Source organism: Mustela nivalis (genome assembly GCF_964662115.1).
Source record: "Mustela nivalis genome assembly, chromosome: 19".
NCBI classification, from domain to species: Eukaryota; Metazoa; Chordata; class Mammalia; order Carnivora; family Mustelidae; genus Mustela; species Mustela nivalis.
In genome coordinates, this window is record NC_139038.1 from 1,556,406 (window position 1) to 1,569,013 (window position 12,608).

General features: G+C 60.4%; 1 protein-coding gene across 1 annotated transcript in view; it reads left to right on the top strand.

The window, feature by feature from the left end:
* Positions 1-710: 710 nt before the first annotated feature.
* LOC309854232 (kinesin-like protein KIF19) overlaps positions 711-12,608 on the top strand; it is a gene marked incomplete at its 5' end in the record, with an annotated part of 32,181 nt that continues 20,283 nt past the window's right edge. The window contains 9 exons of the mRNA XM_082713061.1: positions 711-800; positions 1,142-1,222; positions 4,597-4,707; positions 6,401-6,488; positions 7,243-7,379; positions 7,507-7,632; positions 8,302-8,496; positions 11,311-11,463; positions 12,040-12,162. Coding sequence (XP_082569187.1) covers positions 711-800; positions 1,142-1,222; positions 4,597-4,707; positions 6,401-6,488; positions 7,243-7,379; positions 7,507-7,632; positions 8,302-8,496; positions 11,311-11,463; positions 12,040-12,162 — 1,104 coding nt within the window. The remainder of the gene's footprint in view (positions 801-1,141; positions 1,223-4,596; positions 4,708-6,400; positions 6,489-7,242; positions 7,380-7,506; positions 7,633-8,301; positions 8,497-11,310; positions 11,464-12,039; positions 12,163-12,608) is intronic.

Below are 12,608 nucleotides of genomic sequence, written 5' to 3' on the forward strand. Positions count from 1 at the left end.
CTGCAGTCTCCCAAGCCAGATTTCTCAGGTGCAAACTTACTGGATCTGGCCTCTGAGCGACTTTCATCCAACGCAGGAGTGGCTTGTTCATGCCAGTCGTTCTCCCCATGAGGGCACACCGCCCCAGAGGCTGTAGGGAAAAGCGGGGCACAGTCCGGTGCACCTGCACAGATGCCTGATGGTCAATGCCAGTCCGGCCCAGGGTGTGGTGGAGATGAAATGCAGCTAGAAAGATGTCCTGAGCAGAAACCAGAAGGTCACTTCAAGGTTGTTCTAGAAATGCATTCATGGGGAGAAGCATTTGTAGTCGAGATTACTTTTGTTAAATAACTGGTGGGATTGGTTCCCCGTTGGTGGAAACGCTCCAAGGCCAAGCCTCTGGCTCTCAGGCTTCCCTATAGAGTAGGTGAAGCAACCCAGGAGCCCTGGGGTTTGGCAGTGAGTGAGGGCAGAGACATGAAGTCTGGGCCAAGGTCTGGAGCCCGACCCCGCATGCCCAGCATGCAGCTGGCTTGTGTCCTCCGGGGCCCAGGCCACCCAGCTGCTCGGGGCCTCCCGAACCACGTGTGCAGTCCCATGTGTGCGACAGTTAAGGACTGGCTGGGCTCCTGGGGCTTGCTGATGTCACTGAGAGAGGGCGGGTGGGGGAGTGGGGGCTCTGGGCAGACAGGTAGCCTTGCCTTGCCTGCCAGGAGAGCAGGGAGCACGCCATGCCTGCCGGCCCCACTGCTGGCCCCGCGGCTGGCCCTTCCCCCAGCCCGGCCATGAGAGAGGTGGAGCCCAAGGACCAGCCCCTCATGGTGAGCATCCCCCCTTGTGTTCCCAGGCTGCCACCTCCTGACCCTCTTGGTGCCTTGTTGGCACGGGTCAGTGTGCAGGACTGTGGGTTCCCTTCCAGGGCCTTGCCTCTACTCCCCTGTCTCTGCCTCTCCCCCCACCCCCTGCCAGCCCTATGATTCCCCCAACAAGCTCCAGGCCCTGCGGGGGGCTTCAGCCTACTTGGTGGTTGGTGAGCTGAGGTCAGTTACAGGGAGACCCTTGTGGAGCAGGGTGCGGGGCCCTGGTGCATTGGGAGGATGGGGAGCAGCCTCTGGGGGTGGGGGGATTCTGGATGGCAGCCGCCACGGTGTTCTGCCCACAGGTAGCGCTTCGGATCCGTCCGCTCAGTGACACAGAACTGGAGGAAGGGGCCGCTGTCATTGCCCACAAGGTGGGGGATCAGGTGAGACCACAGGGGCACAGGGCGGGGGCAGGCACGGGGCGTGTGTTCACGGGGTTGCGATGCTCACTTACATGTGCTTTGCCAGCTCAGCTGTTCCCAGCTATTCCCCACACCAGGCAGAGCTAAGAGGAACACAGGACCGTCCCTATCCTGCTTGCTGTCACAGAGGATCAAGCAGGGCAAAGGGGTCACTCTCAGACCTGGAGCAGTTCCCAGAGGAGGCGAGAGGGGGCAGTCCTGGCAGAAGGGAAGTCAGCCCCCAAGGTTGAGGGCGGGGGGGGGGGGTGCGAGTGTGGCTGCTCTGAGGACACAGGGCAGGAGAGGCAGAGGGGACCAGAGCCCTTTGGCAGGTCTAGCTAAGGGTCTAGGGCCCTCGTTTGAAAAGGGCCCCAGGTAACAACGGTAATAGCGGGTTCTGCCGGGACCCCGCTGTCCCTGAGCTGTCCCTGCAGGTGACATGTGTCGCATCGCAGAATGAATGCCAAGTATGGGCTAAGACAGATTTTGTCAGATGAATTGGATTTTTCCATTTGTCATTAGCAAGGCAGTTGTAATGAGGGATTGAATGTCGTGCCTAGGAGAAGGTTTGCACGTCAGAGGCAAAGTACCAGGATGTTGGGGAGCCCTGGCTGCCACCCCCCCTACCAGGTCGGGCGCCCCGTGCTGACCTGGCAGCTGGGGAGCTGTAGAGGACGCTGTGGGACAAGGAAATGGACAGCCGTCTCGGTGGTGCGGACACCTCAGGGTGCGCAGGGCAGAGGCTGCGGTGAATTTAGATCCATGAGCAGCCCATGGTGACAGTCATTACACTGGGGGGAGCAGAGTCGTGCAGGGACAAATCTGGCTCAGGTGTGAAGAATGTAGGTGTTCTTTCTATGGAAGCAGCATTGCTTCTGCTGAGTTCATGTGCTAAGTGAGCTGGGGGTCAGGGATGCGGCGGGAGACCCAGCCGGGCTGCTGTCACTTGGGGACCGGTGACCGCCCGGAGCAGGGACTGCCTTGTGCATGGTCAGAGGAGGAAGGGAAGGCCCTGTCACATAACTCTGAAGGCAGAATAACAATTTCCTGGGACCGATAGTGGTTCTCAGGGTAGTGTCATTAGTCCCCAGACCTTGGTGCTGGCCTATCTGGAAACGACGGATGTCCTCCCGGGGAGCGCCCCCACTGTCCATGGTACCTCCTGTTTTCCCTGATACTGGAAGTCATAGGCCCCCTTTTCGTCCTGGCGGTCACACACCTGGGAGGTGACCGGCCCCCAAGCGAGAAGTGTCCCCTGCTGGCCCTGGTCCCGGGCAGCTCCGTGGGCATGAACGCTGCCCAGGGGTTCCCGCAGGTCATGATGAGACTTTCTCCCACTCCTCTGGCTTTGGGGATCTGGTGACTTGAGGGAAACAGGACACCTCTGGAGGGCAGGGAAGGAAGTGGCCTTTGTGAGTTGAAGCTTCATGTTTCCCGGGGCCATTGTCCTTCTGAAGCCTTGGAACTCGGGACCTGGCTGGTCTGCTTGGCACAGGGGGAGCTGTGTGTGCGAGGTCCCCGAGGCCCTCTCTGCCCTCCCTTCCCCCCCAGGCCGCCTGCTCTGCTGTTCCTTCCATCGCAGGGTCCTTTCAGAGCCCACCTGGGGCCTGGCTCCAAGGTCCCCTTGCTCCGGAGTGCACGAAACACAGCTGGGTTTTTAAGAACTGGAGGGAGACCCCTGTAACTTACAGGTCACCATTTTAAGCTGAGCAAGTCAGTGGCTGTGAGGACACGCAGCCCTGGGCAGACCTCTGTCCAGTTCAAAACATTTCCGTCTCCCGGGAAGGGTCCCTTGCCCACTCTGAGCTGCCCCCCACCCTCCCCTGGCCCCCGCTGGCCAGCTTGCTGACCGAGGCCCACGGGGTGTGGCCTGGTCCTACACAGGCTGGTGGTTCTGAGGCTCATCTGTGTGGTGGCACATCCACGTTTCTGTGTAACACCATGTTCTGATGGGACCTCAGGCCAGCCAGAGGCAGAGAGACCCGGGCGAGAGCCCCCGTATTGTCTGCCGACCCGTTTCCCCCGCAGGGGCACCTGGCCTCTTCTCCCGGTGTGTACGCGCTCCCTTTGACTGGGCAGCTAGAGACGTTGCGCCCCTCCGCCCCCAGAGATGTCCCTGCGTGTTCCCTAAAAACACAGATATTCTGCGACCATGGGACAGCGACCAAAATCACGAAGTTGATACTGATGATACCTCACCAGCACGTGTGTTTATGGCTGGCTCTTTTCTCTCAATCGTGTTATTTTATAGCAAATTTTAAAAAGGTTTGTTTTTCACGTATGAGAGCCATTGCAACTGATACTTCTTGGATACTGAGCATGTGATCGCTTGTGCCCCTTACGGCTGTGGGTTCTGCTCCCAAGTCCACCTTATACATGGGAAAACAGCACCCAGGTTGGTGGGGAAACTTGCCCGAGGACTTCCGCTGGTGAGAGCCTGTTCTGAACCTACCTGGTCCCCCAACATTCTGGCCTGGCTGACAGCGCGCTCACCTGGCGGGAACTGTGTGGATGGGAGCTGCCCCCACCAGATCCCTTTCCTGAGATCCTCTCCACAAAGTTTGAAAGTGGTTAGCTTATGTCATGGAAAACTTGTTGGCCCGAAGCCGGGGCAGGCCCCGGGGGCTCCCAGCCCTGCCTGACTCCCCAGGAGCCTCTGGGCAGCCCTTGCCTCCTGAGGCCTCTGTTTCCAAAGCTGTGGACAGAGGGAGGGGTTGACCGGGTGGCCAGTGGGGGTACGGGTACACAGGTTGGCCAGGCTCTTGGTCTGCCCAGTTGTGCATGCAGGATTCACCCAGCGCCCATGCTCCCCACCAGCCCAGGAGCTCCTCCCGCAGTAAACAGAGCTGGTTGGTCTCTAATTGCTCTGCCCCCATCCCCAGAGGCCCTCCTACACCGTGCTTCATAATTATGTATTTGTATGAGATGGAAGAGGCCCGGGGGAGGGGGCCACCTTGCACTGGCTTGGAGCAGCAGAGGGGACTGCAGAGCTTGGGGGTGGGCAGGAGGGGCATGGGCGCACACTTGGGTACCCCGGGGTTGGGGGGGTATGGAGCGCCCCTTCTTCCTTTAATTCACCAAAGGGCCCCATCCCTATTGAATGGGTGCTGGGGTACAGAGCTCAACAGGCCCGGGGCAGGGGTGCAGGAATATGGATGGGAGGTGGAGAGGATAGGAGGACCAGACCCCCACCCCCGTGCCCCGGCTGAGCAAAGAGGCCTGCAGCCCTCCTGGGATATAGACTAAGTCCCGGGCGTTCCCAGGCAAGGACCAGTCCTGGGGTCCTTCCGGGCACATGGAGCCCACCCTGATTCTGTGAACAGCCTCTCCTCTGATGCCTCCCTCCCCCGCCACAGACGGTGGTGCTCATGGGCCCCAGCGAAGATCCCGAGGACACGCTGCGCACACACCGGTCGCGGGAGAAGACCTTCATCTTCGACGCTGTTCTGGACCAGCATGCGTCACAGGTACTCTGCGGCCCACCGGCCCCTGTGAGCTCCCACGGGGGCTCACCAGACCCTGGAGCCCTCCTGGGGAGGACTCAGTGGCCAGGTGGTCCCGTCCACCACTTGTCACAGGAGTCTCCCTGCTGAATAAGGAAGGGGCTGGCACTTGGGCTGTCCTGAGGCAGGGAGCGGGAGGCACCACACACGGGGCCCTGGGTTCATGCAGGTTCTCATTCGTCCATCCAGACAGGGCGGGGTCCCCTCCGCCCTGTGGCTGGAGCATGCTCCCCACCCACATGGGCCCCCATCCAGCGAGGGAGGCAGGTGCTGAGTCAGCACTGTCGTGGGCACCAGCAAGGCACGCGGCGGTGAGCCGGGATCCAGAGGAGGGGCAAGCCAGCGGGGACAGCTGCAGGGGACCAAGGGTCCTGGCGTGAGCCTTAGCTGGCCCCTTCTGCAGACCGGGCGCGGGAGCTCTCACCTACACCCTCCCCCAAGGACGAAAGGCTGTCTGGCTCATCCCCTGACCCCCACCTGTGAGAGGGATCTCATTGCCCCACGCCATAGAGGGGAGCCTGGGGAGCCCGGCAGAGCAGGATTGGCACCTGGGCTTCTGGAGATGGGGATGTCCGCCAGGGAGAGGACATCTAGGGGATGTTTGGTCCCGAGACCTGTCCAACCCTGCCCACCCTGTCCCTGCCCTCTGGGCCCCGGCATGGCTTGTCTCGGATGCACCGGCCGCCTGGGGGCCCCGGAGTGGCCCCCCACTTCAGGACACAGCTGTAGTTCTATTGATAACGGATTTGCTCCACGTGGCCGAGCCGGGTGTTGTCCGAGCGGACATGTGCTCTTACTCCCAAGATCTTCATGGGGCTGGAAGTAGGAGGGAGTTGAACAGTGGCCCCTGCGGAGGGCTGTCTCACGTGCATGGTCCTGCCAGCCTCTCGGAAGCTCTCCACGCTGTCCTGAGATGGGGCCCCATTGTACAGATGGGGAAACCAAGGCTGGACGCTAGAGAGTTGCAGGCCAGGTCCCAGCCCCTGATGATGGAAGTCCAGAGTTGGGGAAAGCAGTACCCATGCCCAGATGCTATGAGCTGTGTTGCCAGCCAGGGCTACTGGGACAGTTCTGTGATGTGGGGAGCAGGGTCCAGACGGGCACCCAGGAAGGGCAGCAGATACGGCATTGTCATTTCTGTCAGGTCTAGCCATACATACACACCTGGAGGTGTCCTTCCTTGAATACCCCTGTGGGCAGGGAGCTCACTACCACACTTGTTGCTCGGTGTTGCTACCTTATGTGGGGTTTTGTGGGCCTGAGATTTGTCAGGCCCATCCCGGTTTTATCCCATGATGTGGAGTCCTGATGCCCTTGCAAGTCCTGTGCTGCCTTCTAGTCCCAGGCACTGTGTCTGACTTCTCTCGGCTCCTGAGAAGCCCGGAGTGGCCCCATCCGTGTCCATCGCCAGACATGTGACAGGCCTCATGACGGGAGCTGTCATGCACGCTTGTGTGTAATCCTCCCCGATGGCTTCTCCAGGAGCCCGGCCCTGTCTCACGCCCTGGGGTGGCAAAGCAGCAGGATGGGGACTGGAGCCCATGCCGTATCTAGACTGGCCCCTCCCGACAGTCCCTGGCCATGGGCAGACACCACACACCGGTCCAACTCTGGCCGGGTCACATGTCCCATGGTCTGTCCTTCCGTCCGTCCACAGGAAGATGTGTATCGTGCCACCACCCAGCACCTCGTGGAAGGTGTCGTGTCTGGGTACAACGTGACGGTGTTTGCCTATGGCCCCTCAGGTACCGCTAAGGGCCCGGCCCCCAGAGGGGGCGGGGCTGACAGCCACAGTGCTCTCCCTCCCAGCACAGAGCACCACCCTGCACCAGTGTGTGTTGCTCTCTCTGCGCCCACTGGCTCCTTCCATCCTCGTTGCGGCCCCCATGGGCAGTGAGTGCCACCCCCTTGGCACACACGAGGAAGCTGAGACTCAGAGAGCACACATGGCTGGTAGGCGTGCACGTAGGTGTCCAGCCACCTCTGCCCCTTGCTGCCCACGAGAACCCACAGACATCTCCACAACTAGCAGTTGGGCTCCACAATGGTCCCCAAAGCTTAGCCACCTCTCACGTCCTGAAAGCCAGGATGGCAGAGGTTGGAGCAGATGGGAAGATGGAGGCCTGGGAAGCCCTTGGCCCAGGGTCATGGCCTGGGGACGTCACTCACGCCGTGGATATTAACACACACCTACTGCCTGCCAGGATCTGGCGGGGGGGGGGGGTCTTTGGGGAGCAGGGGCAGGGGGCAGGTGGCATTCCTGTTGATAGACACGAGCCCGGCCCCCGTGTCCGGGGTTTCTTGTGCAGGGGAGCCATCAGACTTCCACGGGCTTCCCTTTGCCCCCGTTTCCGAAACAGAAAACGAGCATGTCTGAGTGTTCAGGACCATTTGCCTAAGGTGGCGGAGGTGTGGACCGTCAACTGGTGGCACGTGTCCGGGCAAGGTAGGAGCCCGCCTCAGGAGTCCCCGCCCTGGCGGCTGTCCACCTGCCCACAGGCGCGGGGAAGACCTACACCATGCTGGGCATGGACACGGAGCCCGGCATCTACCTGCGGACCCTCACCGACCTCTTCCGGGCCATTGAGGAGGCCCGCGACCATGCGGACTGCAGTGTGTCCATGTCTTACCTGGAGGTGAGCCTGCCCGCTGGCCTCCTGGGAGACCTCCGCCCTTGGGGCGTCGGAGTTCTGCTGAGATGTACCTACTGTGCTGTTCTTGCCCCACAGCTGCTGCATTTCCCCCTTGTGTCTCTCCTCCCAGATTTATAACGAAGTGATCCGGGATCTCCTGAACCCATCCTCGGGGTTCTTGGACCTGAGGGAGGATTCTCGGGGCAACATCCAGATCGCAGGCATCATGGAGGTCTCCACCTCAAACGCCCAGGAGGTGAGGGTCACCGGGGCCCATGGAGGGAAGGGGGCCTCGGCCTCAGCCGCCACGCTCGCCAGAGCTCAGATAATGCAGCCCCACGTTGTTTCCCTGCTAATGGGGCAGCACACGGTGCGTTCAGGGCAGACATCGCTGACCACTGTTCCCTCTGCGCCCAGATGTGGGTGAGGAGCCCGTTCCCACACAGCACCCCAGCCAGTCCCAGCCCGTCTGAAATCCCCCATGTGCTCTGTGGTCCTAGCACCTCCTGGCACACAGTGGGCACCCCGCCGAGGCTGGCTTGCCTGGTTCCTGCAGCGGCTTGCACACAGATGGGTTCCAGCCTACCTGCCAACCTCAGCGAGCCCGTATGCCTGTGGGGTTCTGTGGCAGAAGGTTCTAGAACTGGTCCTGGCTGTGTGGGGAAGATGTGGGTGACCCAGTGACGGGGTCTGCCATGGGTAGAGGAGGGGGAGGGTGACACCAGTGTCTGCCCTCTGCCATCCCGGCTGGATTGGTTAGCTCGATCAATGGGTCACTCCGAGGCATAACCGAGACACTGCTTCCGCCAGACAAGGTTCTGCAAAGAGCTGCCCGATGGGGGCCGGGGGACCAGCCCTCCGGTGGGCCCCACGTGGTGTTGGGGGAGTGTGTGGCCCCCTTGCCCAACTCTGCCTGTGTCCTCAGATCATGCAGCTCCTCACCAAAGGCAACCGGCAGCGCACGCAGGAGCCCACGGCCGCCAACAAGACCTCCTCTCGCTCCCACGCAGTGCTACAGGTCACTGTGCGCCGGCGGAGCCGCGGGGCAGACTCGCTGGAAGAAGTGCGCGTCGGGAGGCTCTTCATGGTGGACCTGGCGGGCTCGGAGCGGGCGTCACAGGTTCTCTGACCACCCCCCACCCAACATACCTGTGGTTACCCCCACCTAACATCCCTGCAGTTACTCCTCGCAGTCTATGAGCGGGGCCCTGCCCCTCCTCGTCCGCCAGCGTCCGCAACTCCCAGTGTGGCGCCTGCTCATGACCTGCTTACCGCGCACATGGAGTCTCAAATGTTGCGAGGCAGAGCCCGCAGGGCTGGTACCTGCAGGCTTGTAGGTCTTGAGTGGCATGCTGTCCTGACAATGAACCACATCCAGACCCACCCCAGTGCCAAGCCTCTGGGGGGAAGACAGATGCTTGAGCCGATGAAGAAGGCCTGAGGAGGCCTGTGTTTAGAGATTGGGGTCCATGCAGAGGCTGTGTGATCCCAGAGGAGGGCAGGGTGCTGGCATGCAGTCTCGGGGCTGAGCCTGAGGGCGTCCTTAGGAGTTTGGTGGGATGCAAGGAAGGGCATGTCAGGTAGAGGGAACAGTGTGTGCAAAGCGTGGCTGTTAGGAGGACGGCACCCAGTTTACTCCAGCCCAATGTGGATGTAAGCCTGACAGTCTTTCTGAGTGTCCCACCTGCCTGCCCCTGAGCCCTTGGTTCGCCTGTCCTTAGAGGTACTTGTCACTCGAAGCGGGGGCTGTGCTTACCTTCTGCCTAGCCCAGGGCCAGGCACAGAGTATGTGCTGGATGGAGGCCGTGCTCACAAAGTAGTGCTGTCACCAAATGCCCAGGCCTTTAGCAGGTGTAATCCATGTAATCCCCCCAGCAGAGGATAAGGTGGGCCACAGATGTGGAGGCTGGGCCCCAGGCAGTGTGGTGGCTTGGCGGTGCACAAGATATTCAGTGTTAGATCCAAGCTTTGGACCCGGGGGCATCTTGCCCAAATCTGTGCCATCTGCTGCTGTGTTAGCTGGCCCCCGGTTTGCACTGACACTCTCTGTTTGGGGTTTTATCATGGGGTCGTCACATCTGTTCATGCCCTGCCCTTGGTGTGCCTGTAGCTGAAGTGAGCAGGGCCAGCGGCCAGGGGCAGACTGCTTTGAAATGCCATGTGTTCATAGACCATTTGATGCACAGTAGGGCCAGGAGACCCGGAGATGACTGCCATTGGGAAGATAGTCCTACTCACAGTTCGCAGAGGAGGGCGTGTGGGACTTCACGCGGGGAGGCAGCAGGGCCGGTCAGCAGGCAGAGGAAGGCCGCACTGTGGGCGAGAGCCTTCTTGTGGTTGCCCCAGGAGGAGCAGGTGTGGCGGGGTGAGCAGGCTCAGGATGGCTAGTTAGAGTAATTTCCATGACTCTGGGGCACAATGGCTATTTGTCTGGTTCCCGATCCTGGGGGATTCATGTGGGGTGACAGTGGCCCAGAGCGAGGTGGCAGAGGTGTGGGCTCTGGGTTGGTGGTCTGGATTTGAAAAGCTTGTTCTATATCACTGGGAATTGGCTAATGCTGAGAGGGGCAGTCCCTCCAGGATCAGGAAGGAGCCCAGTTGTCAGAGCATTAGAGCACCGAGGGAAGGGCATGGCTGACCCATGGACAGATGTGGGTACAGACAAGATCACATAAAGGGGCCTCGTGTGACAGAGGTCTGGGACTCTGGCCTGTTCTAGCTGGGCCCAGCTGTGTCCTCGGGGCAAGATAGAGAGGGTTGCCAAGAGGGGTCCAGGGTCTGGCTCTTTGCTCTCACTCTGCTCCGACTTGCTGTGTGCCTTTGGGTAAACCACTGTCCCTCTCTGGGCCTTGGTTTGGGTTTAGGTGTATATTCAAGTGGCCTACGTGGGTTACTTTAACAATCTGCTTGGCTCTCACGAGCTGTTGTTTCTTCATAGAAAATCATTTGTGAAAGCCTTCGTTCCAGGGCACGAGGTCTCAGAGAAAGCCCCCTAACTCTATGACAGACATGTGACATGAGCAGCCGCCCTGGCTCTGGCCACACTAGCAGCTGTGGTCCCGCCCTGCACCGGCTCCCCCATAACAAACGTAGTAGCTGGCATTTACCTCTCGCCTCTGGGGGCCTAGCCTGACCTGGCCTGTTGCACATGTTACACACTAAATCCTCCCCATTACCCCATGAGGTTGGGAGAGTGAGGAAGCTGGGGCAGACTGGGAGATCTGTCCGAGATTCTCAAACCATGTTCTAGGTTGCCTCCCAAACCCACACCCTTAATGAGAAAAACATTTTTTTTTTTTCTGATTTCAAATGTATTAGAAGCACAGTGCAGAAAATGTGGAAACTACAGATAAGGGGAAGAAAGTAAGAGACCGTGCCGTGCTTGCACTCAGAGGTGTTTATCCTAAGGGCATTTTGGCTTATCTGTGCAGCCCACACCACGGGCTGGGTGCTGCCAGGGTCCTGGGCTCTGGGGACACTTGGCTACCAAGGAGCCTGGGGTCCATCAGGGAGTGAGTGGGCAGACGTGGAAGGCAGCAGAGAGCAAGGCGGTTGCCGGGCAAGTGAAATGGTGGAAGAAATAGGATGGGGGGCCGGCTGCTACCGTCCCTGCTTCGGAGAGCCAGGTGGGGTTGCCCCTGCAGGAGGGGACGCCGAGCCACGGCCAAAGGATGGGCAAGTTCCGGTGTGGGGAGTGCTGTCAGCATGAATCCCGGTCTGTGTCTCATGAAGGTGGGGCTCCTGTGCACAGACAGCCCCCACCCCTAGTTCTCATCTCACTTAACGAAAGCTTATAGTCCCGGTGAGCGTAAGCATGCGGCACTGCCTCGTCCCCTCCTGTAGCCATCTGAGCCATCCAAGCGTGCCATCGGAGCCGTGCAGGCCCGGGAGGGATGGGCCAGCACACGGCCCGGACCGGACCTCTCTTCTCCAGACCCAGAACCGCGGCAAGAGGATGAAGGAGGGAGCCCACATCAACCGCTCCCTGCTGGCTCTGGGCAACTGCATCAGTGCACTCAGCGAGAAAGGCGGCAGCCGGGCGCAGTATGTGAACTTCCGAGACAGCAAGCTCACAAGACTGCTGAAGGTACAGCCCATCCGCCTCGTAGGGGGCGTCCCTGCCAGGAGGGAGGCCCGGACCTGGGTCTCAGGGCCCTTCCAGGGACCCCTGAAGGCACGAGAACCCTGTAGGAACCATGACTGGTCACTGCCTGACTCCCGCCCCATCCGTCTGAGGAGGGGTCAGCCTGGGCTTGCACACTCCCAGTCACAGGGAGCTCACTACCTTCCTGATGCTGCCTGTCCTATCTTGGATAGTCTAACAGTGAGACTTTCCCCTCTTTTCTGAGCTGGACACTGTCCCCACTATTTATATAGCAACGGTATAGGTGAACAGGCCAGCAGAGCAGTACACAGACGTTCCCGTAGACTTGGGTTCTCAATCTACTCTGTTCTCATTAGAGCAGAAGTCTGCGGGGGTGGGCCAGGTACAGATCTCACTTTGTCCTGGCGTCCCCTCCCTGAGCACCAAACCCTCGGGCCTGGCATTGCCTGCCTTTCTCAGGGTTTGGAGCAGGAACCGCAGAGGGCTGGTCCAGAGGGGCCTGGGACAGGAGGTGGGGTCCCGTTCCCCTCACCTCCACCAGGGCCTTCTGCTGAGCAGGACGCCCTGGGGGGGAACAGCCGCACAGTGATGATCACACACATCAGCCCGGCCAGCACATCCTTCGAGGAGTCTCGGACCACCCTGCTGTACGCCTACAGGGCCAAGAACATCAAGACGCGGGTGAGGCCCCCATGTGCCGAGTTCTCACTCCACGCCCCCTCTGGAACCTCTGGGGGTGGTCCCCCTTCCACTCCGGCTCCTGGCAGTGCTGGGTGTGTGGCGCCTGACTTCTCTGTTCGTCCCTTCTCTTCTCTGATGAGGACGCAGGCCTTGGGTTTCGGGCGCCCCAAATTCAGGACGGTCTTGTATTGAGATCCCTAATTACACCAGCAAAGACCCTTTCTTCACATGAGGCCCCAGTCACGGGGCTTGGGATGTTTCCGACACGGACTTAGCCATCCTCCAGGTGCACTGTGAGCTCCAGATGTCCCTGGAAGGTGGGGCCTGTTATCCTGTTCTGCATCCTGGGCAGCCAAGGCATGGAAAGAGAAAGAAAGCCACTTGAGCAGAGAGGCTCAAGAGAGAGAGAAAGCCACTTGAGCAGAGCAGGCTCACAGCGCAGGGTG